A 25,525-nucleotide genomic window follows, 5' to 3' on the forward strand; every position below is an offset into this window, starting at 1 on the left:
CTTCTGTGCTGTAGCATTGCTACTCTTACTTCTGTGCTGGTGGCAGCACTGCCTTTTGAGCTGGGCATCTGGGCGGCAGCCGCTGCTCTCCTGCCACCCAGGTTCAGGCCGTGCGACCAGCAGCAGCAGAGAAATAAGCGTAGCAATGAGAGGCTTGTGACCCCCTTTTTGGGTCGTGTGCCCCTAGTTTGAGAAACACTGCGGAGAAATCACACTTTTTCGTGGGTTGATCACAGCATAAATAGCAAATATCACATCAATGCAATTATTTCTGCCTTGACCAAGCTGCAAAAAAAGTGATTTCTCTGCAATTTAAATGGACCCCCTACCAATTGTATTGTCCCAACTTTTGTTTGTTTGCTTGCTTTTTTTTTCTGTCACCTAGTCCTGTAAAACTTTCCTGGCAGTGGGAATTGTGTTCCAGTTTGTTGTGGTGTTGGTTAATATCCAGATGGCTTATTGTTAAGTCTCTAATCTCTTTTGCCATCCCTGTCCGTTGAATAGTGCCAAGAAACAACCTTTATGGTCTGAGTATTACAGCGTTGAACAGATGTACCTAGAAACATCTACACAACACTCACACCACATATGAAGCTCTGCAAGAAGGTGCTAGTATCAGTAAGATGGTGGTGTAATAAGTCAATAGTTCTGTCTGTTAGGGCAGATGACATCTTGAATGTGCGTGGAAAGCAGGAAAGAGACTGAGTAATGTACTAACGTAATTAGTATTGTAAGTGAGCCTTATAAAGTAAAGCTCTTTAAGGCTCAGTGATAAAATGGGTTCTATGTTAAAGCCTTGGATTACTGGTCATATGAAACAATGCATACATCTGCTCAGTCACGGACTTAAAAATGAATCCAGTTAATTTGTAAATAGAGGTCATCGTGCTTTTTCACAATGCCTTCCTGTTAGTTTTATTTTGGAAATAAGAATTGGACTCGATAAATATGTTCAAGTTGCGGAATCCTTCCATTTTATAGACTTCCAGAGAACAGTGTAAAATGTAGAAAGAAGATTTGTCACGTGGTAGGAATAAGACTTGTGTTATCAAAAATTTACAACAGTGATGCTATTGCTCCTGAATGCACATTTTAGTATAATGTTTAATGACTTCCACATTTAATATCAAATAAGGTCATTATGATGGATGTTACTACTGTTGATATCAAAGAACTTCTAAAATATTAGAGAAGATAGCTGTTTGCATAAATGACTGACACCTGGTCAGAGAAGATTAGTAGTCTGTGGCACATCTGGAAACCTTACCAAGAGTGAATGCAGAGGTAATGAGCTTTCTAAAAATAGAGAAAAGTAGTATTAGAGTAGTGTTCATGTTATTTGGTGAATAGCTCAACACATGGAGTGAAATCTGAACTTCATACAGTATTTAATGCATAGTTTGCCGAATTACTTGAAGGGACTAATTGCTAAATAATACATATTAATCTTGATGATCATGAAGTTAAAGATAGTTAGTTTGTTTCTGTTGGGCCTGCTTTGTAGTGTATGCAGTAATTTACACAGTTAGAAAAACTATTCTCTCCATCAATTTTTCGTAGTATTTCCTAATTGGTTCCATCAGTCTTGACTGACAGCTCTAATAGTGAGATAATCGTGTCTAGCTGAATAAAATTTCTGTGATTCAGAACCACAATTTGGAGCCTTCTCAAATTCATTTAAAATAAGAAATAAGTTAGTTGACTCTTCTGTTTTTCTTATTTGTTTCTTTAAACATATGGCATTTGGCTGACTTCTATTTAATCCTTTATTCCAGAAGACAAAGGTGCCTACGAAGTTACACTGGTTGTCAAACTTTATTTCCATTCCACAGGAAATTTCGGTGTTTTGAAATCTCCTATCATCCCCAATGGGAACAAAAATTTAAAATTTCCCACAAAACTAAAATTCTGAAACTTTTTTTTTTTTTTTTAGAAATATCAAAATGACCTTATCAAAGTGCTTCTGGTTTGATTGTTTTCACTTTTATATTAGGTATTTGTGTAATATAAATATTAAAAAAGGGCTTTATTTTTTTATCAAAATTTTTAGAGTTGATTCAGCATTTTCTAATGGAAGACTGTTCCACTAGTAAATTTTTGACCAGCTCTACTATGAAATTTCCTTAAGTTAGGGTCCACTAGTATTTTATTAGCTGCTGACATAACAGCATTAGCTTTACGGGGGGGGGGGTCTTTTCACTGTTCAGTAGGATGCAGTACCAGCAGCTTTTTAATTTCAACATTTTTTTTTAAATGCAGTTTCTTAGCTGCAGGTAGAACAGCCGTGGCTTGCTTGAAACTTTTTTTTGCAAGTATGGGAAACCTGTTTGTGCCTATTGCAGAGTCCAATATCCTTTCTAGGCCCATACTTCCCCATGTTCAGAATATAAAATCAGTCCTTGTGAAAAGCTGATTTCCCATTATTGGCTATTCTCAAGAAGTTTTTGTATTTATTCAGAGAGCTTTTCTAATCTTGCATGAGATCTTGATTGTAATTTGTATAAGTGGATGGTCCAAGGCTGGGCTCTGTAAATAAAGGACCAGCTAGTCAGTGTAAATTGGCACAGCTTCATTTAGTTCAGTAGAGCTATATCAATTTACACCAGCTGAGGATCTGGCCCATTTTTTTAATAAAACAATGGGGCATGTGCAAGTCTATGATGATAAATAAATCCACTCTTCCCATAAAACTTTGGCTTAAAGTACCTCCTCCACTCCAGAAGTGTTCCTGGCTCTCATTTATCTGTTATCAATTACTACACTAAAAGGATAAAGAAAAATTTTAAACCATTGTTGGTTGTTATAAAATACGTCTGTCTACAGAGAAATAAGGAATTTACATTACACTTCTATGCACCAGGTGGGTCCCTAGTTTATTTTAGATATGGAAGTTTTTTTGATGAAATTCAGTGTTCGTTGATGTGGGAAAGGTGTGTAGTGTATTTGTAGAAAATCTGCAATGTGTTTGGCTAAGTCAGTTCATTGAATTTGTCTGGTGTGGAGTTGTTGCATCAATGGGTTACGTTCTGCTTTTGCGGTTCTGTATTGCAGCTGAAAAATCTTGGGAAATATAAATTCTCTTCCCAGAGTCCTTGGCCGCAGTTACTGATTTTGATGCAGCAGGGACTCGTTGTTGATAACAATATGTTTGTAATCTCACAACTGTAGCTTTTGGTGTGTTGCTTATCGCTCCTGCAATTCTGTGTGTCCTTTCCATCAGAGGTCCGCTAACATTTTAAAGTGTTTAATAGCCATGTTTCAAAATATTTTCCTTGAATAGGATTCTCTGCCTTCCAGGCAGCTTTTATATGTACCTCTGTTCTTGAGGCATTCGGCTCTGTTTTTCCAGTATTTTCAGTCTTCCCCAAATGCTTATGCTTTGCAGTACAAACTGTTTCATCATCTTTTATTGCTACCAACCTCTCCATGTTCTTATATGGCTTTTGCTATTGTAATAGCTTTGCTATCCTGTATTTCCATTTACTCTGCAGTTTCTATGACAGGATGAGTTAATAGTAATCCCTCCCTCCGCCCCACAATTTCCTCACTTGGTACATCTGCCTTGGTGTGCTAGAAATAGCTACTGCTGCCTTGCTCATTGCATGTTTGTTTCTTTCCTTTGATGTTTGCGTGTTGTTGTAGCTGTGTTGGTCCCAGGATATTAGCAAGACGAGGTGGGTGAGGTAATATCTTCTGTTGGACTAACTTCTGTTGGTGAAAGAGATGAGGTTTTAAGCTATGCAGAGCTCTTCTTCAGTTATTGAAGAGCTGTTCGTAGCTCAAAACCTTGTCTCTTGCACCAACAGAAGTTGGTCCACAGAAGACATTATCTCACCCACTTTCTTTCCTTTTTAAAGCAATTTTCTGAGTAACATTCATTTCATTTTCCCCCCATAAATCAGGCAGGTACATATTCCTCTGCCTTCTAGATTTTTTTATTTTGGAGAGTCGGTGAAAGTTTGGGGTTTTTGTCATCCCCCTTCCTGCCCCCCAGGATTTCTGCTGCAAAAACTGGAGGGGAAGTGGGAGCCACAAATATTCCTGCTAATTCTATTGAGGACATCATATGACCTCTAAAAATTTCTAATGATGATTTTGTTTTCGAAAAATGCTGGATTAAGAGTTCTGGGGACTTCAGTCCTCAGAACTCTTAATTCTCCTTGAGCTTCAGAATAGATGCAACACAGATAATGAAATGAAAGCTTTCTTTTATCTGTCTGCCAGTGATAGGCAGTGAAGGCCCACGGATCTTGCTCCAGCAAGTTTGCAGTACAGAGCAGCGGCCGTGTTAGTCTGTATTCGCAAAAAGAAAAGGAGTACTTGTGGCACCTTAGAGACTAACAAATTTATTTGAGCATAAGCTTTCATGAGCTACAGCTCACTTCATCGGATGATTCAGTGGAAAATACAGTGGGGAGATTTATATACATAGAAAACATGAAACAATGGGTGTTACCATACACACTGTAATGAGTGATCACTTAAGGTGAGCTATTACCAGCAGGAGAGCGTGGGGGGGGGCCCTTTTGTAGTGATAATCAAGGTGGGCCATTTCACATTTGGGGACAATGTATACCTTCAAATCAGCACCACTGCTATGGGTACCCGCATGGCCCCACAGTATGCCAACATTTTTATGGTTGACTTAGAACAACGCTTCCTCAGCTCTCATCCCCTAATACCCCTACTCTACTTGCGCTACATTGATGACCTCTTCATCATCTGGACCCATGGAAAAGAAGCCCTTGAGGAATTCCACCATGATTTTAACAATTTCCATCCCACCATCAACCTCAGCCTGGAGCAGTCCACACGAGATCCACTTCCTGGACACTACGGTGCTAATAAGCGATGGTCACCTAAACACCACCCTATACCTGAAACCTACTGACCACTATTCCTACCTACATGCCTCCAGCTTTCATCCAGACCACACCACACGATCTATTGTCTACAGCCAAGCTCTACGATACAACCACATTTGCTCCAACCCCTCAGACAGAGACAAACACCTACAAGATGTCTATCAAGCATTCTTACAACTACAATACCCACCTGCTGAAGTGAAGAAACAGACTGACAGAGCCAGAAGAGTACCCAGCAGTCCCCTACTATAGGACAGGTCCAAGAAAGAAAATAACAGAACGCCACTAGCCATCATCTTCAGCCCCAACTAAAACCTCTCCAATGCATCATCAAGGATATACAACCTATCCTGAAGGACGACCCATCACTCTTGCAGATCTTGGGAGACAGGCCAGTCCTTGCTTACAAACAGCCCCCCAACCTGAAGCACATACTCACCAGCAACCACACAACAGAATCACTAACCCAGGAACCTATCCTGGGCAACAAAGCCCCTTGCCAACTGTGTCCACATATCTATTCAGAGGAAACCATTGTAGGGCCTAATCACATCAGCCACACTATCAGAGGCTCGTTTACCTGCACATCTACCAACGTGATATATGCCATCATGTGCCAGCAATGCCCCTCTGCCATTTACATTGGTCAAACTGGACAGTCTCTACGCAAAAGAATGAATGGACACAAATCAGACGTCAAGAATTATAACATCCAAAAACCTGTTGAACACTTCAGTCTCTTTGGTCACTCGATTACAGACCTAAAAGTTGCAATTCTTCAACAAAAAAACTTCAAAAACAGACTCAAATGAGAGACTGCTGAATTGGAATTAATTTGCAAATTGCATACAATTAACTTAGGCTTGAATAGAGACTGGGAGTGGATGGGTCATTATACAAAGTAAAACTATTTCCCCATGTTTATTCCCCCCTCCACCCCCCACTGTTTCTCAGACGTTCTTGTCAACTGCTGGAAATGGCCCACCTTGATTATCACTACAAAAGGTTCCAGCCGCCCCCGCCCTTCCCCCCCCCCCCCGCTGGTAATAGCTCACCTTAAGTGGTCACTCTCCTTACAGTAAAAAGAAAAGGAGTACTAGTGGCACCTTAGAGACTATAAATTTGTTAGTCTCTAAGGTGCCACTAGTACTCCTTTTCTTTTTGACACTACAGACTAACACAGCTGCTACTCTGAAACCTCTTGTTACAGTGTGTATGGTAACACCCATTGTTTCATGTTTTCTATGTATATAAATCTCCCCACTGTATTTTCCGCTGAATGCATCCGATGAAGTGAGCTGTAGTTCATGAAAGCTTATGCTCAAATAAGTTTGTTAGTCTCTAAGGTGCCACAAATACTCCTTTTCTATTTGCAGGTACAGTGATTCCCTTACCTCCACCCCCCCGCCCCCCAAAAAATCTCATTGAATATCCACACCGGAATATTTGAGCACCAGTTATACAGTTCCATGGGGGGGGCGGTGTGAGTGTGTATGTATATAATTTAATTTAGAAGATTATTATGATAAAAATCTTAATTGCTTACTAGGTGATTTCCAACGAAGATATGGTTGACCTGGCACAAACAAGGTGCATTAAAATCACCCAAATCAATATACCTAGGTAGTAGGTAATCTAGTATCTGATTTATCATTTCACTGGTCTCTATGGCACATAAGATCACCTCAACAAAAATAACTTTACTGCTTCTCAGTATGACCTTTTTAACCTCGTTATCTTTCAACTTTTTCATAAAATATACAGGTGTGTTTAAAAATGTAGTATTCTACCATAGTTATAGAAACTTGGGTACATTTGTCTGTCATCTTTGATTTCTGTTCTCAGTTTTATGCCACCTAACCAGCAATGCAATTTACTAATATTTTCTAAGTTATGTTATCTAAAACTCTGGAATGTTCTTGCTTATTTTCAGATCTCATCCAAAAGCTAGCACAGCAGACGTTTGGAAATGTGCAGGGTGATTATCAAAAGGTAATTTGTCTACCCATAGTAATGGAAGTGTGTGTATTTATAATTTAGTTGAAACATTAAGACTCTTTTCCTTAAATAGAGAAGAATAATTGAAACTAACAATTGGATTTATGATTGATTGACATCTAACTATTTCCATGTATTCAAATAAAATACCATGTAAAATTCTTTTTTGAAAAATACTAAGAAAATTTTTGTAAGAAAGTGTTCATGAAATGTATGGAATCTTTTGTGCAAAAATAATATTTGAAGCCAACATGTTTAGTAAAAATCTGCCCTTTTTTGTTTCTAGTTATGAACAAGGAATTCCTGCTGGTCTTCAGATACCAGAATCATTTTAACTCTGTATAATAATGCTTATTTTTAACATACACAATGATTGCATGTAAATATTTATTGTAAAATATATATTTGTCTTTTTCTATATATGTTGGTTTTTTGATGTCATGGGAGGTCCAAAAACTGACTGAAAATTTACTTTAAAATAGAATTACTCAAGCAGTCTTAGCAGCAGTTTTTACTAGTACTCCAGCTATAAAAATGTGATTGTATCTGTCACATAGAAACTAACCTCTGGCTTTGCGTTAAGCAGAAGTATTTGCTTTTGTCCAAAAAATGTTTAAACATAGAAAACCATAATTGCTCGGTTCCTAGGATGGTTCCAGTTACTACCTTTAGACAGCTGAGTTTCCACGTTCCATTGATAAAATATTTTTTTTAGATTAAAGTGATTACAGAAACATGTTTTCCCTACCTTCTCCCTATGGCATGGTTACCCTAGAATAGTGTACATTCTCAAGATATCCAGCAACAGCAGGGAATACAACCCAATTTGGATGTGCTACTAATTCATTTCCTTGAGCCATACTCAAGCACAATGGGCCATGTCTCAAGCACCGTGGTGGGTTGAATTCCTGCAGTAAGGACCTTAACTGGGCCCAGATTGGTGACATTATACTTTGTACCATCTGCTAGGTTATAGGTTATTGGAGCATGCTGTGGATGGTGTTGTGTGCTCAGGAAAACAAATCTGGTTCCTAGATTCATGCCCACAGACCTGAGGCCTTTCTGGGGAGCCTTTCTGATATTGAACCTCTTACTCCAATAACCTGATGTCCTTTGCCTACTATCCAGATGTTTGGAACTTGTCCTAAGGCTGTACCAAGTTCCTCCCGATCTCACAAGTTCTTTTGGGGGGGTTGTTTGGTGGTGATGCATTAGAGGCTGCAGGGCCAAACAAAACACCTTGCATACATAGAAGGAAGTCTAGAGGTTGAATTTCATGGACTGACTGACCCTTTGAATGAGGCATTTAGATAGTCGGTGACATCCGTAGGTCATTCCCTGCTACTTCATAGAATTCACAGGAAACTTGAAACCACTGTCAGTTGTAATCCTATGTAGTAAACCCTCTTAATAAATTCAAATTTTAAACTAGAATAAATTTTAAACTAGACTATTGTCTTAGTAGTTGTCTTAGCACCCCCTGTGGCTATCTCAGGTATGTTAGAGTATAAATAACCGCTGTTCCAGTCAATTTTTGGTTTATCTTAGCAGAAGGTGATGTCCCCACAGATACCCAATTGATCATGCTGCCATGATTTTAGGGGTTGTTTGTTTTTTGGGTTTTTTTTGGTTTTTTTTGGTTTTTGTTTTTTTTTTGTGAGAAAGATTAACTTTTTATTTTCTAAATCATTTTTTGGTACCCATTTACAATGAAGAATAAAATTTGTTTTTATGAAAAATATATCCAGTGCTATTACCACCTTAGATAAATTGTAGCTAAATGTGATGATATTTCCAATAAGAGTTTCATGGAGTTTCTGGAAGTACATATAATAAATATCCATATCTCATAGTTTGGGTAGATGGGCATCTTAATTGGAGCTAGAACAGAAACAGGCTTCCCATCCCACAAAACTTTTTCAGATTTTTGAAATTTTTCCTGTTCCACAATGGGATGAAATGGAGACTGTTGTAGTTTTTTCATGAAAACCAGAGAGAGACCTTCCTCCGAATGGCCAATATATCTTGGTGTTCAGGGCATTTGGGGATGTGGGAGAATCACAGGGCAGGGACTAGGACTGTCAAGCAATTAAAAATTAATCATGTGATTGATTGCTCGCTCGATTAAACAATAATAGAATACCATTTAAATATTGATGTTTTCTACACTTTCAAGTATATTGATTTCAGTTACAAAATAGAGTACAAAGTGTACAATGCTCACTTATTTTTATTACAAATATTTTTACTGTAAAAAAACAAAAAATAGTATTTTTCAGTTCACCTAACACAAGTACTGTAGTGCAATCTCTTTATGATAAAAGTTGAATTCAAAAATGTAGAATTGTGTACAAAAAAATAACTGCACTCAAAAACAAAACAATGCAAAACTTTTTAGAACCTACAAGTCCACTCAGTCCTATTTCTTGTTTAGCCAATCACTAAGGCAAATAAGTTTGTTTACATTTGCAGGAGATAATGCTGCCTGCTTCTTGTTTACAATGTCACCTGAAAGTGAGAACAAGTATTCACATGGTACTGTTGTAGCCGGCTTCACAAGATATTTACATGCCAGATGTGCTAAAGATTCGTATGTCCCGTCATGCTTCAACCACCATTCCAAAGGACATGAGTCCATGCTGACAGGTTCTGCTTGATAACAGTTGAAAGCAGTACAGACCGCATGTTCATTTTGATCATCTGAATCAGATGCCACCAGCAGAAGGTTGATTTTCTTTTTTGGTGCTTTGGGTTCTGTAGTTTCTGCATCAGAGTGTTGCTCTTTAAGAATTCTGAAAGCATGCTCCACCCCTCATCCCTCTCAGGTTTTGGAAGGCACTTTAGATTCTTTAACCTTGGATTGAGTGCTGTAACTATCTTTAGAAATCTCTCATTGGTACCTTCTTTGTGTTTTGTCAAATCTGCAATGAAAGTGTTCTTAAAACGAACATGTGCTGGGTAATTTCTGCCCACAGGAGTTCAGTCACAAATTTAATTAATGTATTTTATTTTTATTTTTTTTTAACAAGCATCATCAGCATGGAATCATGTCCTCTGGAATGGTGGCCGAAGCATGAAGGGGCATATGAATGTTTAGCATATCTGGCAGGTATACTTTGCAATGCCAGCTACAAAAGTGCTTGTCTTAATGATTGGCTGAACAAGAAATAGGACTGAGTGGACTTGTAGGCTCTAAAGTTTTGCATTTTGTTTTGAGTGCAGTTACGTAACAAAAAAAATCTACATTTGTAAGTTGCACTTTCATGAGAGTTTGCACAACAGTACTAGTATGAGGTGAATTGAAAAATACTATTTCTTTTGTTTATCACTTTTACAGTGCAAATATTGTAGTCAACATAATATAAAGTGAGCACTGTACACTTTGTATTCTGCATTGTAATTGAAATATATTTGAAAATGCCGAAAAACATCCAAAATATTTAATTTCAGTTTGTATTCTGTTGTTTAACAGTGTGATTTAAAATGGCAATTAAAATTAATCGACAGCCCTAGCAGGGACTTGAATTGGGTCTTCTACATCGCCGGTGTGCATCCTAAACACTCATCTGTTGCTTATTCTGGGGTAGGTGTCCCTCTCAACCTGAGAAGCCTCCCATCAAATCTGGACAGCTCTATAAAGTTTCTGTTTCGATGAATTGGCATTTCTGATGCAAAAACGTTTAAGTAAAGTGTCAGGAATTTTTCAAGTCTTTGGGTGGTTTGGAAATGTTTTCTTTTCAGCGAGTTCTGCGCTTTCAGTATAGCAACACACAACTGCTGGGTTGCTCTTATTTTCTAACTTACTAGGAAAAGAGGAAACCCCTCTTGGGTATGCATTGCCACATGAAGATGCAGAAAAACAACTAATTTTAAGACATTCTTTGTTTTAATCTGTGCATAAGCTCTGAGAACAAGAGGGAAGAGAGTAGCTTCTTAAACTCCCGTGACTGAATTTCCCTCCCCTGTTTTCTCAAAAGGCAAATGGGGTAGCAGAAACACTTATGACCCTGTTGAATTAGATTTCTCCCTTCTGTCTCCCCTGTCTCCTTACCCCATTCCACTCTTGTAGGTTTTAAGTTTCCGACAGACTTTTAAAGTGCAGATGAACTTTCTGTATAATGTGCCAAGGCACGAAAACTGCAATTGGAATTGCTTCTCCTAATGCCGAAACAATTTGTAACTTCAAAAATCAAAAGTATAGTGGAACAGCTCTGACAGCTGGAATTCTTTGGGAAACCGCACATTAATACAATATCTGACCCTCCTCTTCTCTGAAATGTCTTGGGGAAATATAACTGATGGTCAATACAAAAATAACTGGTCTGCTTTCATTTTAAGGTTGAGTGCTATTTATGGTGGATAAAGAAATCCTGAATCCTATTAACTTACCAAGGCAATCAGAAATCCTCTACTACATAATATATTTTCTTTAAATAATTAATTTGGCTTACTTATTTACTGCTTCTCTGCAATTTTTTTAGTTCAATGGCTTTTATTTTTTTTATTTTGGGTATTTTTCATTGTTTCAGTTATGGTTAATTATTAATTACTCACATGATTTGTTTTTGTGCATGCTGCCTATGCATTATACACACTCTCCATCTGCTTTGACTTCCACAGCCAGAAAATGTTGTCCTGACTCTTCAGGTAATAATGCTTTCCATTGTATCTGGTAGATGTGCTCTGTGTCTTGCGCTTTTTTTTTTTTTTTCCTCAAAACTAGCAGGGACTATATTCATTACTCCTGTCAAAACATGCATTACTATTTTTCATGTCATTCTAAATGGAGGTGTTTTTTCATTTAAGCCACTTTTGATTTGGTTACATTCCAGGTTGTTCAGGTAACTTACTAAAACATATATTTCTATTCATTTTTAGTTACTTTGTAATCTTTTCTGATTTTCTTTTTAACAAACTTTGGCTAAGTATTAGACTTGTAAAATCCAACCAAAATTATCTTCCAAAACATTAGTTGTTCTTATTCACAGATCAGTTCTAACCATCACTAGTCTCCTAGGGTTTATTCTAGGATTGTCAATTAGGTCAGAGATTACAACCATGTTAATGATGATGGATTACTATTGACACTGCATGTGAAGCAATTTTTATTCCCCAAGCACTGGTGGGATTGGAAGCAGATTTAGTATGATTGATGGCTAGTGAGAAATTATGACTTGTAATTTGTATTCGGTGAAAATACAATATGTATTCCATCTTGTTCCTGCCAAGATAATACTGTTTTACAGACTGTATACAAGAAATACAGGATGAGCCAAAGTAGCAAGTGTAATAATTATAGTACCCTTAAAGTTAACACAGACTTTTCCAAGTGACTTTAATAGCCTTTGAGGACAGAGCTTCTAAGCCCATGGGTCAGGACCCAATTTTGGGTTGCCAGAATGTTTCAAAGGTCGTGTGGCAGTTCCTGTGGCTCCTGTCTCACAGGTCTGGCTGGGCTCACCTGCCTGCTCCAGGCACTGCAAGCTATGGGGTCCTAGCATCACTCAAGTTTGGCCCAGCCATCATGATAAAGGGAGTCCGGGTAGCCCAAATTTGAGTGAATGGCACTACAACTCCATGAGCCGTGTCACAACTCCACTCTCACAAATTTGGTCCAGTCGGGGGGGTGGGGCCAAACCTGAGTGGCGCTGCAACCCTGGAGGTTGCAACACCCAAAACAGAGAGCCAAGTCCAGCTAGCCCCACAGCACAGGAGCTGCCACTGTGAGGTGAGTGCTAGGCGGGACCCAAGACCCCAGGAGGCAGCGCCCAACCAGACCACCCCAGGACTTCACCCCCAAACTATTTACTGGGTTGTCACAGGCCATAAACATTTACAACTGGGTCCTGAGCCCAAAAAAGGTTGACAACCACTGTTTGGAGTATGTCTACACAACATAGAAAAACCTGTGGCTAGCCTCCCTGGGAGGATCCCAGAGTTGGGCTGAGTCTGGTAGTCTCCACAACAATGGAACAGCCCCACAGCCTGAGTTGGCTGGCATGGGCCAGTTGCAGATTTTTCTTTGCTTTATAGAAATATCCTTATCAGGAGGTTTGCAAAGGCACCAAGGACAGTTAAGCTTCCATCTCACTGATTAAAAGGGAGTTGGGTTCCCAGCTGCCTTTTATGCCTTTGAAAAATATCTCGTTTAGTTGCTGTTTGTTTGCCAACTGAGCATAGCAATGTACATGATCAAGAGTCTCCGCCCTATAGAGCTTAAAATCCATCCCTTGATGTTTTTTTCTTTCAGCTATTTTTACGTTTTTGTTTTGAAGAGGGTACAGTCCTTCATTTAATATTTCTCTTCAGTTTTCATAATCAGGCCTTCTACTCATAACCGAAATCTGTTTTTAAGAACAAAAACAAATCATTTACCATCATAGTACAGTATGTTGGTATATTTAGGGTTGCTGGTAGTCTCAAATAGTTTTTTTTTTTTTTGTTTGTTTGTTTTTTTTTTTTGGAACAGCTATGAGAGACTGATCAAATTGTGGGCCTGCTAATCAAATGTGCCCATTTTTAATCCATTAAAATGCAAGTTGCATCAATATCATGAGCTTGTTTACTTGTTAAATATGCTGCTTAAACTGCTTCTTGATAGGTTAGTTGTCAACATTTACAATGTTTTTATCTGTTTGAGATAGAAATGTTATTAGATATGTATTGATGACTTAGAAAACATTGAGTGCAATGACTACAGTAACTAGTGGATCTTGTAGCTTTAATTTTGTTTTTAAGCAGGGGCTGTATCTGAATCTCAACTATATAATTGCTGTTACAGTTATTTTTGTCTGAATTGCAGGCAATCTACTATGAAATCGGCTTTATAGTGTCTGCTGCTTTGGGATTGCTATTTGTTCTGTTACTGCCTCTTGTGGGACTGTGCTTCTGTATGTGTCGTTGCTGTGACAACTGTGGTGGGGAAATGCACCAAAGACATAAGAAAAATGCTGACTGTCGGAGAGGCTGCTTTGCAACTTTTCTTTTTGTTGCTTCTTTAATTATCAGGCAAGTATAATAAAGAGAACAATGCTCATTTTGCACAATACTGATCATGCATTACTGTACAACAAGGAATAAATTTAGTCTAGTTTATCATCTGTAGAAGCTGAAATGATTTTATTAGGCTGAAAATAATATATTCACTTTTGCTCAGAAAAGATATTTTACAATGGCATTACAAAAAGAAAAGGAGTACTTGTGGCACCTTAGAGACTAACAAATTTATTAGAGCATAAGCTTTCGTGAGCTACAGCTCACTTCATCGGATGCATTTGGTGGAAAAAACAGAGGAGAGATTTATATACACACACACACAGAGAACATGAAACAATGGGTTTATCATACACACTGTAAGGAGAGTGATCACTTAAGATAAGCCATCACCCACAGCAGGGGGGGGAAAGGAGGAAAACCTTCCATGGTGACAAGCAGGTAGGCTAATTCCAGCAGTTAACAAGAATATCAGAGGAACAGTGGGGGGTGGGGTGGGGGGGAGAAATACCATGGGGAAATAGTTTTACTTTGTGTAATGACTCATCCATTCCCAGTCTCTATTCAAGCCTAAGTTAATTGTATCCAGTTTGCAAATTAATTCCAATTCAGCAGTCTCTCGTTGGAATCTGTTTTTGAAGCTTTTTTGTTGAAGGATAGCCACTCTTAGGTCTGTGATCGAGTGACCAGAGAGATTGAAGTGTTCTCCAACTGGTTTTTGAATGTTATAATTCTTGACGTCTGATTTGTGTCCATTCATTCTTTTACATAAAGACTGTCCAGTTTGGCCAATGTACATGGCAGAGGGGCATTGCTGGCACATGATGGCATATATCACATTGGTAGATGCGCAGGTGAACGAGCCTCTGATAGTCACAGGTTTCAGAGTAGCAGCCGTGTTAGTCTGTATTGGCAAAAAGAAAAGGAGTACTTGTGGCACCTTAGAGACTAACAAATTTATTAGAGCATAAGCTTTCGTGAGCTACAGCTCACTTCATCGGATGCGGTGAACGAGCCTCTGATAGTGTGGCTGATGTGATTAGGCCCTATGATGGTATCCCCTGAATAGATATGTGGACAGAGCCATCGCTCTCTCAGATCTTGGGAGATAGACCAGTCCTTGCTTACAGACAGCCCCCCAATCTGAAGCAAATACTCACCAGCAACCACACACCACACAACAGAACCACTAACCCAGGAACCTATCCTTGCAACAAAGCCCGTTGCCAACTCTGTCCACATATCTATTCAGGGGATACCATCATAGGGCCTAATCACATCAGCCACACTATCAGAGGCTCGTTCACCGCATCCGATGAAGTGAGCTGTAGCTCACGAAAGCTTATGCTCTAATAAATTTGTTAGTCTCTAAGGTGCCACAAGTACTCCTTTTCTTTTTGCGAATACAGACTAACACGGCTGCTACTCTGAAACCTGTGACTATCAGAGGCTCGTTCACCTGCGCATCTACCAATGTGATATATGCCATCATGTGCCAGCAATGCCCCTCTGCCATGTACATTGGCCAAACTGGACAGTCTCTATGTAAAAGAATGAATGGACACAAATCAGACGTCAAGAATTATAACATTCAAAAACCAGTTGGAGAACACTTCAATCTCTCTGGTCACTCGATCACAGTCCTAAGAGTGGCTATACTTCAACAAAAAAGCTTCAAAAACAGACTCCAAAGAGAGACTGCTGAATTGGAATTAATTTGCAAACTGGATACAATTAACTTAGGCTTGAATAGAGACTGGGAATGGATGAGTCATTACACAAAGTAAAACTATTTCCCCATGGTATTTCTCCCCCCCACCCCACCCCCCACTGTTCCTCTGATATTCTTGTTAACTGCTGGAATTAGCCTACCTGCTTGTCACCATGGAAGGTTTTCCTCCTTTCCCCCCCCTGCTGTGGGTGATGGCTTATCTTAAGTGATCACTCTCCTTATAGTGTGTATGATAAACCCATTGTTTCATGTTCTCTGTGTGTGTGTATATAAATCTCTCCTCTGTTTTTTCCACCAAATGCATCCGATGAAGTGAGCTGTAGCTCACGAAAGCTTATGCTCTAATAAATTTGTTAGTCTCTAAGGTGCCACAAGTACTCCTTTTCTTTTTGCGAATACAGACTAACACGGCTGCTACTCTGAAAAATGGCATTACAGTAGTTCTAATATGGTTAATGTCATGTTAATGAATGAACCTACTTTTTGAGGGGTTTAAGGTGTGAAACATCATTATGTTGAATTTGGCATATGAGACTTTTTCCAGGGAGATGCCTTTTTGTTTTTCAATCAAATTATCCAAATGGCCACTTGAAGTAGATAATTCATGAAGAAAAGATTACCTGTCTTGTGCTCAGATGCCATCCCATTGAGAAGAGTTGTTAGGATGTAACACATTTTAACACATTTTGATAATAGTCCAGTGGTGGTCAGAAATGATTGTGTGTTGTACCTCAAATTTTCTTAAGTCAAAACCAGAATTTTCTAAATGTCAGCATGCAAGCTCATGCTGGCATATGAATATTATGGATTCTTTCATACATCACTGCTGATAACAATTCTAAAATCAGAAATTGACTGGCAGTGTTCCCCATGAGTGAAAATATCTCTGCCCTTCCACTGATACGCAACAATGATGAGAGTATTAAAACCTTGTTTTTGTAAACTAATCAGAGTTGAGTGGAAAGATTCATGGAAAGCAAAAAAGTGCAAAGTAAACAAACAAAGTTCTACAGTGTTGCTGCTAGCAGGCTGGCTCACAGGACAACTGAAACAGTTGCTGGTAAAAAGCACTTTATTTCCCTTCCCACAGCCATATATATACAGCACTTGTTTATTCCTTTTCTGTTGTTTATCACCCAATGTTCTCATCATTCTTATCTTTGGGTTCCATTATCTTGTGGTGGTAAAGACTTTCAGGTGCTGCTTATATCATTAGTCCTTAGTTCAGCCAAAGTTTAGTCCTCAGTCCAGCCAAAATCTTCTGGCCTTGTCCTTCAACTTGTTACCCGCAGCCCCGCCTCTTGTACTGTTCTTTTCCATTACTTGGTACACATTTCTAAAACATCTGATACTCAGCATTTCCCACATCTCCCCCTTTTTGTTTAAAAGCAGCTTGAATCATCCGTGACATTCCCCAACGCATACATTGAACTATATATGGACCACACAAACAAATTATACCAATACAGATACCAATTAATAAAAGTGTGCTATAATGATGTTGTTCATATTTTGTTCTAATTTTGCAAGTAACTCATGAACAGAGTGAGAATGATCTGACAAATTAACACAACACATACCCTCAAAATCTTCACATCCGTGTCCATGTGCTAATAACAAAAATTCAATTGCAGCACAATTTTGTAAAACTGCATGGCAAATGCTATCTACATCGGTTAATAACGCGATTAATATTTCAAAAATTAGATTACACTGTTTAATATTCCAACACACTAATTTCTCTAAATTAAAAGCATTTTCCATAATAGGAACATTAAAAGCAAAAAACGCCTCTCAATGGTTCACCAAAAGTTCATTAAAAGTTCACCGCGCTCCCAACTATCCCACAAACACTCTCAACTTGCTCACAAATACACCATGTTCTCACATCTCCTCCCTTATTATTACATGACACACGAACCACCGGCTACTTGCATAGTTCCATCCAATTTTCATTCATCAGCAGGGGGGACCCAACAGGGGTAGAGCGATGCATTTCACGGAACATATTGAACAAGGAGGGGAGACATTGCAAACAGCAACATAGGCAAATAAGACCAATACATATAAAAACTCTAATTCCAAATAATTGCCGAAGCCACCCCAAAGAAGGCAACAACCCTGTAACCCAAGCAATAACACTATAACAATATCGATAACCCACATCCTCATTCTGGAAATAAACAGGATATGGCCACAAGCACAACCTCCTCTGATGCTTCCCCTCCAAGCGCGGGATCTTGTTCTCCAGGCGCCGGGTTCAAGGGCGAGCGAGGTTGCTGTAGCCACGGCCGCACCCACTTAACAGGTATCCACCGAGGACCTTCATCAAGGGAGACACAAGCATAACCCCGTCCCCAGGTTAGCAATTGTGCTGGCCCCTTCCATTGTTGAAAGAAAAGGAGTACTTGTGGCACCTTAGAGACTAACAAATTTATTAGAGCATAAGCTTTCGTGAGCTACAGCTCACTTCATGTGGAGAGGCATAATCAAACCATTTCACCTTAGGTTTCTTCTGCTCATGTTCTATCCCAATACTTCCTAGATGTCTTTGCCTTGGAACATGATTGTTATCAGCACTACTAGGTTGCAACCAATTAAGGACATATACCGCTTTAGCTAATCGCCCAGCTGGTGTCTGAACTACTGCATCCTGTCCAGTTTGTGCCTGCTTATCCAACATTCCTTTCAAAGTACTATGAGATCGTTCAATAATGGCCTGGCCTGTCGAATTGCCTGGCACTCCTGTTTAGTGTATTATCCCCCACATTTGCAAAAAGGTTGCGGTGCGCCTGGCCACATACCCAGCTCCATTATCTGTCTTTATCGATCGGGGCACTCCTAATGCAGCAAAACATGCCTGCCAATGTTTTATCACATCCTTACTGCCCGTGGACACGTGGGGTGTAGCCCAGATAACTCCAGAGAAGGTGTCTACTGACACATGGATGTATTTCTGCTTTCTGAATTGGTTATATTGGGTGACATCTGACTGCCATAATGTTAAAGCCTCTAGACCTCGGGGATTAACCCCTGCGGGAAAGGTGGGTGTCAACCTATTACATTCTGAGCAAGAGGCTACAATACTTCAGGTTTGGGATATAGGTAGAGAGAATTGTCACGCTAGGGCTTTCGCTGATTGATGGAAAAATCCATGAGACAGGCGAGCTTGCTCAAACCGATTGGGTACTACTACAGATCCCACCAGTGCATCTTCCTGATCGTTGCCCGTGCTTAAGTATCCAGGCAGGCCAGTATGGCTCCTGATATGGCCTACAAAGTATGGATACTTTCTTTCATTGAGTCGATGCCAGAGGCGCAAGAGTATCTGTTGCAATGCTGGATTATGTACCTTTCCCAGCATAGCTCTCTCCAACCTGTTTACTAATTCCACGGCATATTTAGAATCGCTCATCACGTTGAGCGATTCTTGGTTCCAGTGATCAAATGCCAAAAGTATAGCTAGGAGTTCTAATATCTGTACCGACCTCTCACTAATAACCTTCTTATGGGCCCAAGCATGTCCATCCCACCAGACTACCCCTGCTTTCCCTGTTCGCCCCGCCGCATCGGTAAATACTGTTATTCCTGTCACTGGATTCTCCTGTCTCATTAGGTATTTTTCCAACTGCAACGGGGAAGAAAACAGGCAGTGGGAGGGTAATGACAACTCAATTATCCCTGATAATTTGCTAGGGCAACAGCAAACACAGTGTTATACAGCAACAGATGTGTAATCATCGTTTTTGAAAATGGCAACAAAATCTGATGCGGATCAATTCCTGTCATTACAGTTACTCTTTTCCGTGCTTGCACTATTAACATGGCTATTGCCTCAATTTTGGAAGTTACCGTACGCACATTTTTACACGGTGGAAATATCCATTCCAAACCGACTAGGGGGTCTTTATCCCTAGTATCCCACTGAAATAATAGCGCTTCCAATACTGCATCTAGGCTAAAGACCGCTACCACGAAGGGTAAGTTTTCCCGATATCTCCCGGAATAACCCTCCCCCACCTTCTGTCCTATTCGTTGTAATGCTTGCTTCTGTAGTATCGACAGTTGTCGTTTATCTCCAGGGGCTCTGCCCCCTTCTAATAAGGGAAGAAGAGGAGTTATATCCTGATTTGTGATGCCACAAAGGGGGCGAAGCCATTGCAGTTCACCTAGCAGTTTCTGTGCATCATACAGTGTGCGCACATGAGGAGAGATTTTCAACTGCTGGGGGCGTACGGTGCAGTCAGTGATCCGAAGTCCCAAATACAAAAAAGGGGCTTTAGTTTGAACCTTTTCTGGGGCCACAAACAGACCAGCTTCTGCTAACGTGGAGGTGATCTGTTTTATAACCATGGTTTCAAAAGCTACTGGTGCCGCAAATAAAAGATCATCCATGTAATGATATATTTTCCATTGGGAATATTTCACTCGGATTGGGCATATTGCCCATGCAACGAAGAGCTGGCAGATGGTAGGGGAATTTTTCATTCCTTGAGGCAAAACCTTCCACTGATACCGTACGGAAGGTGCTTCACGATTTACCATCGGAATAGAGAAAGCAAAGTGCTCTCTGTCTCTCGGGTGTAATGGAATAGTAAAATAACAATTCTTCAGGTCAATGATTAGTAATGGCCACCCCGATGGGAGCATGGATGGGGCAGGTAAATCGGGGCTGTAAAGCACCCATGTCGACCATAATAGTATTAATGGCACGCAGATCTTGGAGCAAGCGCCATTTTCCTGATTTCTTTAGGATAGTAAATACAGGTGAATTCCATGGACTAACTGAGGGTTCTAGATGGTCAAGACGTACTTGCTCCTCTACTAGTTTTGTTAATGCGGCAAGTTTTTCTGTTGGCAGCGGCCACTGAGCAACCCAAATCGGCTCATCGGATTTCCATTCCAATGCCAGGGTTGGCCGCTCCTCAGTGGCCGCTACTAGAAAGGGGGGGAGCTGATCACCACCCCCCATTGACTCAAGCAATCCCTCCCCAACAGCCAAATAGTTGTATCGACAAGATAAGGGCGGACTGACCCCTTCAATGCATTATCGGCAGCGTCAATAATGTCAATAAAAAATTCACTTAGCATGGGCTCACGCTGTCCGCCAATGCCCTGAGGAGGTGTGGTTACCGGTCGAAGTGGCCATGTCACTAGCCAACCCTGCAGGGGCAACACCGTCACATCTGCCCCAGTATCGATAAGGACCTGATGCTCGAAAGAATCACCATCTGGGCCCTTAAATTGAACTAATCTAGTGGGACAATCTTGTCCCACTGACAAAACAAATGCTGTTGTTAGTGGTGTGGGGTCTACCTGACTGGACGACCCGAAGCCCCCAGTTCCTCTTATCTGGGGTGACTTCACAGGAACATTCGCACAAAAGGGTATTAATTGTGCAATTTTGGTTCCGGCCATTATTGTAATAGGCGGGCATATAGCTCGTACCATAATCCCAATGTTCCCTCTATAATCAGCATCAATTAGCCCTGGAAGCACAAAAAGCCCCTGTAAGGAGGCAGATGATCTACCTATTAACAATGCGCTTAACCCATGCCCCAACGGTTCAGATGCCACCGATGGAACAAGCGTCACCCTATCATTCTCTAGGGAGATGTCGGCGGCGATGGCCAAATCAACTCCGGCATTGCCGGAAGTTGCCCCGCGGAGGCTGTCCAAGCAGCCGGCGTATTGTTTTTCCTCACGCCCTGCCGGCTGGCGCTCCGCGAGGCGTTTCCCGACCCCGACAAAGGGGTCCCATCTTTTTTAAACCGGGAGTGACACTCAGTAGCTTTATGACCGAATTTTTCACATCGATTACATGTCCCTGGAAATGGGGAGGGAAGTGCATTGTTTTGTGGCTGACCTCTTTTCTTGGGGCAATCCCGTTTTAAATGACCTATCTTTCCACACTGATAACACGCCCCCTCCCTTCCTCTACGCCAATTCGACTTGGAGGTATTCAAGGCTACCGCCAAGGCGCGTGCATGAATCTTTGCCTTATCCTCCTCCTCCACCAAAGGAGCACAAGTGCAGGCTTCAATCATGTCGACTAGGGAGGCCGATTTTGGTAAAGTCACCAAAATCTTCTTACACGTGGGGTTAGCATTTTGAAGGGCTAAATCTACCCCCAATGCCGATCTGGCGTCTGGTGTTAAATTAGGGGCCCTATCCAATGCCGTCCTTAGGCGGTCCAAAAAGAGGGCAAAAGATTCGCCCACTCCCTGCGTGACTTTTAAATAGGGAGGTGACGGGGTGCCCAAATCAGGGAGCTCTTTGAATGCCTCCAATGCTAGAAGCTGAGACTGTTGTAATATTTGGGGTACCAATCGCGCCTGTAGCTGAGGCTCTTCAAATCGCCCCGTCCCAACAACATGTCTATATTTGCTACATGGAGAGGGTCGTCCTGGGGTCTATCTAAATTAAGCACTGCCGCGTGCTCAGCCTTTTTTCTCCATGAATCCTTCCATAATAATCTCTGTGTGGGTGTTAACATATCTGCAAATTTCTGGGCGTCAAAGGGACACATCGCTTGCCCCGAGAATATTTGTTCTAATAACGCTTGTACATACGGATTTTTCAAGCTGTACGCCACAATAGCTTTCTGAGCCTCCCTCAACAATTTCCAGTCTAACGGCACCCAAGACTTAACCCCCTCCCTTGATACCGATACCGGGAAAGTAGCTGGCATGGCATCCAAAAATTCCCCTTCAATTATAGCATCCTTTATCAATCCATGCCAGCGCTTAATTGGGTCAGGAGATCCCGCTCCTCCCCCCCCATCCCTCCAAATCACCCCCGTCCCCCGTTCTTCTTGCCCTCGTCCAATTGAAGAACACGTAGGTGGCGGAGGTTTCACTTTTGGTCGAACCGGTTGCATAGCGGGGGCATAAATTTTGTGATATTCTTCCTCTGCTGTTGGTCGCAACTTTCCCTCGGGCGTGAGGTGCTCCGTACAACCATAATACCCACACAACCTGCAAATGTGAGGGGTCAGGTATGCCGTGCTCTTGAAGCTGTTGTAGCAGATGCGATCGTGACGATCCTTGCGGTCTGTTTTTTCCTTTCTATCCAGCTCATCCATCATCTGTTGAGCTGCAATACCTTCCTTATATAACCACCAAATTACCTGGTCCTGTGTCAAGTTATCAAACTCTCCAGTTTTAGGCAAGTCAGTAATCCGAACGTGTCGGGGAGGGGCTGGTGGCACAACCGCGGGCGGCAATCCTGACCCCCCTTGTAACGGGTTCTTTGGATTGCCCGATGACGATTCCCCCGACACCGGCTGATCCACGGCCATCGGTTCGCCCCGATCTGTGTAGTCATCCTCCAAGAGCAACGGTACCTCACTGGGGTCCAACGGCGCCAAAGGAATCATAGGCGTTGTTTTACCAAAAAAGTCTTTCGCTCCTACCGTGAGGCCCCTTTCGCTGATGATTCTAATGCCTCGCGTAATGCAATACGCGCCCCTGACTGAGCCACTGCGGTGGTAACGGCTCGATGAACAGTCCGCCAGATAGGGCTCAAGGCAGCAGCTTCTTTATTTCCGACCCCCACAGAGTCTCACAGGTCTTCTCCCAATGTTTTCCACACCCAGGAGTCAAACACATTCTTTGCCTTAACCAGGAAACCCCGTCGCTTTCCCCACCGAAGCAATTTTTGCAGAGCTTCTGGGGAAAATTTTTCTCCCTGGTTATTAAGCAGATTGCTTAAGACCTTAAACACGGCCTGCTCATCTGCCGATGCTGCCGCTCCCATTATGAGAGAGATTCCCCGCCGCTCACCTTTCAGTGGGAGCTCCCCCCACCTCAGTTGGGCGTCCCGGTTCCTCACCTGAACGGAGGACACCAGCAGCGGCGGTCCCTGCTATTTCTTCCTCTGTCCGTGGTACCAAATTCACAGAATTCTATCACGTCGGGGTCACCATTTGTTGCTGCTAGCAGGCTGGCTCACAGGACAACTGAAACAGTTGCTGGTAAAAAGCACTTTATTTCCCTTCCCACAGCCATATATATACAGCACTTGTTTATTCCTTTTCTGTTGTTTATCACCCAATGTTCTCATCATTCTTATCTTTGGGTTCCATTATCTTGTGGTGGTAAAGACTTTCAGGTGCTGCTTATATCATTAGTCCTTAGTTCAGCCAAAGTTTAGTCCTCAGTTCAGCCAAAATCTTCTGGCCTTGTCCTTCAACTTGTTACCCGCAGCCCCGCCTCTTGTACTGTTCTTTTCCATTACTTGGTACACATTTCTAAAACATCTGATACCCAGCATTTCCCACACTACAGATCATTTTTCTAACAGTATACCACACTTTCCTCAACGAGATGCACGTGGTTCTGGAGTTTGTCCATAAATATGCCTTTATTCAGCTTAATAAGTTTCAGACTAGTCTCTTCTTGTAGATCTGTATTTTCTCAAACAAATTAAATATTTTGTATTTGATTGAGAATGGGGGAGAAAATGTTCTAAAGCCAGAAGTATGTCCGGCTACTTTCTGTTGGGGGTGGGGTGTTCACACAAAACACCTTTCAAGTTCCATGGATCCTATCACAACATGTAGTATATTTCATCCAGTACACTAAATGCCCCACTAACCACTATGTGGGTGAACCCAGACCATCACTATGGTCTCGAATGAACTGTCACAGGAAAATGATGAGACAGAAACACCCTGTCACCTTTGGAGACCACTTTTCACAAAGCAATAACTCTTTCTGACCTATTAGTTCTCATTCTCAAAGGAAACATGCACAACACTTTCAAAAGACGAGCCTGGGAGCTTAAATTTATTACTCTGCAAGAAACTAAAACTCATGGATTGAACAGATATACTGTATTGGATGGGATTTTATGGCTTATTACAACAATCTGTAACCCAGTAACCTCCTCTCTTCGTCCTATGACTGCAGAGGTGTTAACAGGCCACTCTACCATGAACGGTCCCTTGCAGTTTATGCTAACTAATTTATGCTAAACAATCTGTTCCACCTTGAATTTTGTTGTCATGCTGGAAGTACCTTTCCCAGACCTGAAGAAGAGCTCTGTGTGGCTCTAAAGCTTCTCTCCCCAACAGAAGTTGGTCCAATAAAATATTTTACTTCACCCTCCTTGTGTGTCTGGCTACATTTCTGGCAGCTGGGAGTTTGGATACGTGAATATTTTGGTTATCGAGCAGGAGTTATTGTTAATGAGCACAGATATACCTTTTGAATTTGAACATATTTTATATTGGTTGAACTGAGATGGATACAACTTACGTATCACTCCAAAAGTGGTGTGCTCCTACTCAAATGTTTACTGTTCTCTTTGGGACAAAGATTTTGTATTCTATTTATCCCAAAGTCATCAGCAAGCTGGGACATTCAGTCACATGCATGCACTGCAGAAGAAATGTCACTTCCTTAATCACTTTTGCAACGTATCAGAAAGGTTAGCTGGGTGCGTGTGTGTGGGTGTTTTTTTTTTTTTAAATTATTATTATATTAATCCTGTTTACAGAAAATGTCTTTCCTTTTTTGGTGGGAAAACCACATGAGTTTTTGATCCTTCCATGTTGCGAGTCCTATAAATAAATTTTGGATATTCAGAAATGTAGATCCTAAAGTATGTAGGTTATATCTGTTATGTGAACAAGTGCCTTATTCAGGTATCAAGGAAGGACTTCTGCCTTCATGTAATTGGTAATGCAGATAGTTCAGCACCTGGGAGTCCACATGAATCCGAAGAATTGACAAATGGGTTCAAAAAGAAAACTCTGACCCAACATTTTATTTTTGCATGAATGGGGAGAACTTTTCCCTTAGTACTTTTCTTTTAAATCTGTTTAATATTAATTAATTAATTAATATTAATTTTCTGTGACTTGAACCTTTTGCAAGTAAAATGCTAGGGAAAGTTTTTGCTTTTTTCACCAACTGGATTGATGGTGTTTACA

At 41.0% G+C, this 25,525-nt stretch overlaps 1 protein-coding gene across 17 annotated transcripts in view; it reads left to right on the forward strand.

The window, feature by feature from the left end:
* PROM1 (prominin 1) overlaps positions 1–25,525 on the forward strand; it is a 104,999-nt gene that overhangs the window by 27,792 nt on the left and 51,682 nt on the right. For 11 of the 17 annotated variants that reach the window (XM_043514109.1, XM_043514108.1, XM_043514116.1 and 8 more), the window contains exons 3-5: positions 6,799–6,857; positions 11,484–11,510; positions 13,666–13,871. In XM_043514109.1, coding sequence (XP_043370044.1) covers positions 6,799–6,857; positions 11,484–11,510; positions 13,666–13,871 — 292 coding nt within the window. The remainder of the gene's footprint in view (positions 1–6,798; positions 6,858–11,483; positions 11,511–13,665; positions 13,872–25,525) is intronic. The other 6 variants (XR_005292613.2, XM_038399832.2, XM_038399823.2 and 3 more) reach the window with 1 other exon arrangement.

This window comes from Dermochelys coriacea, chromosome 4, assembly GCF_009764565.3.
Source record: "Dermochelys coriacea isolate rDerCor1 chromosome 4, rDerCor1.pri.v4, whole genome shotgun sequence".
Taxonomy (NCBI): Eukaryota; Metazoa; Chordata; order Testudines; family Dermochelyidae; genus Dermochelys; species Dermochelys coriacea.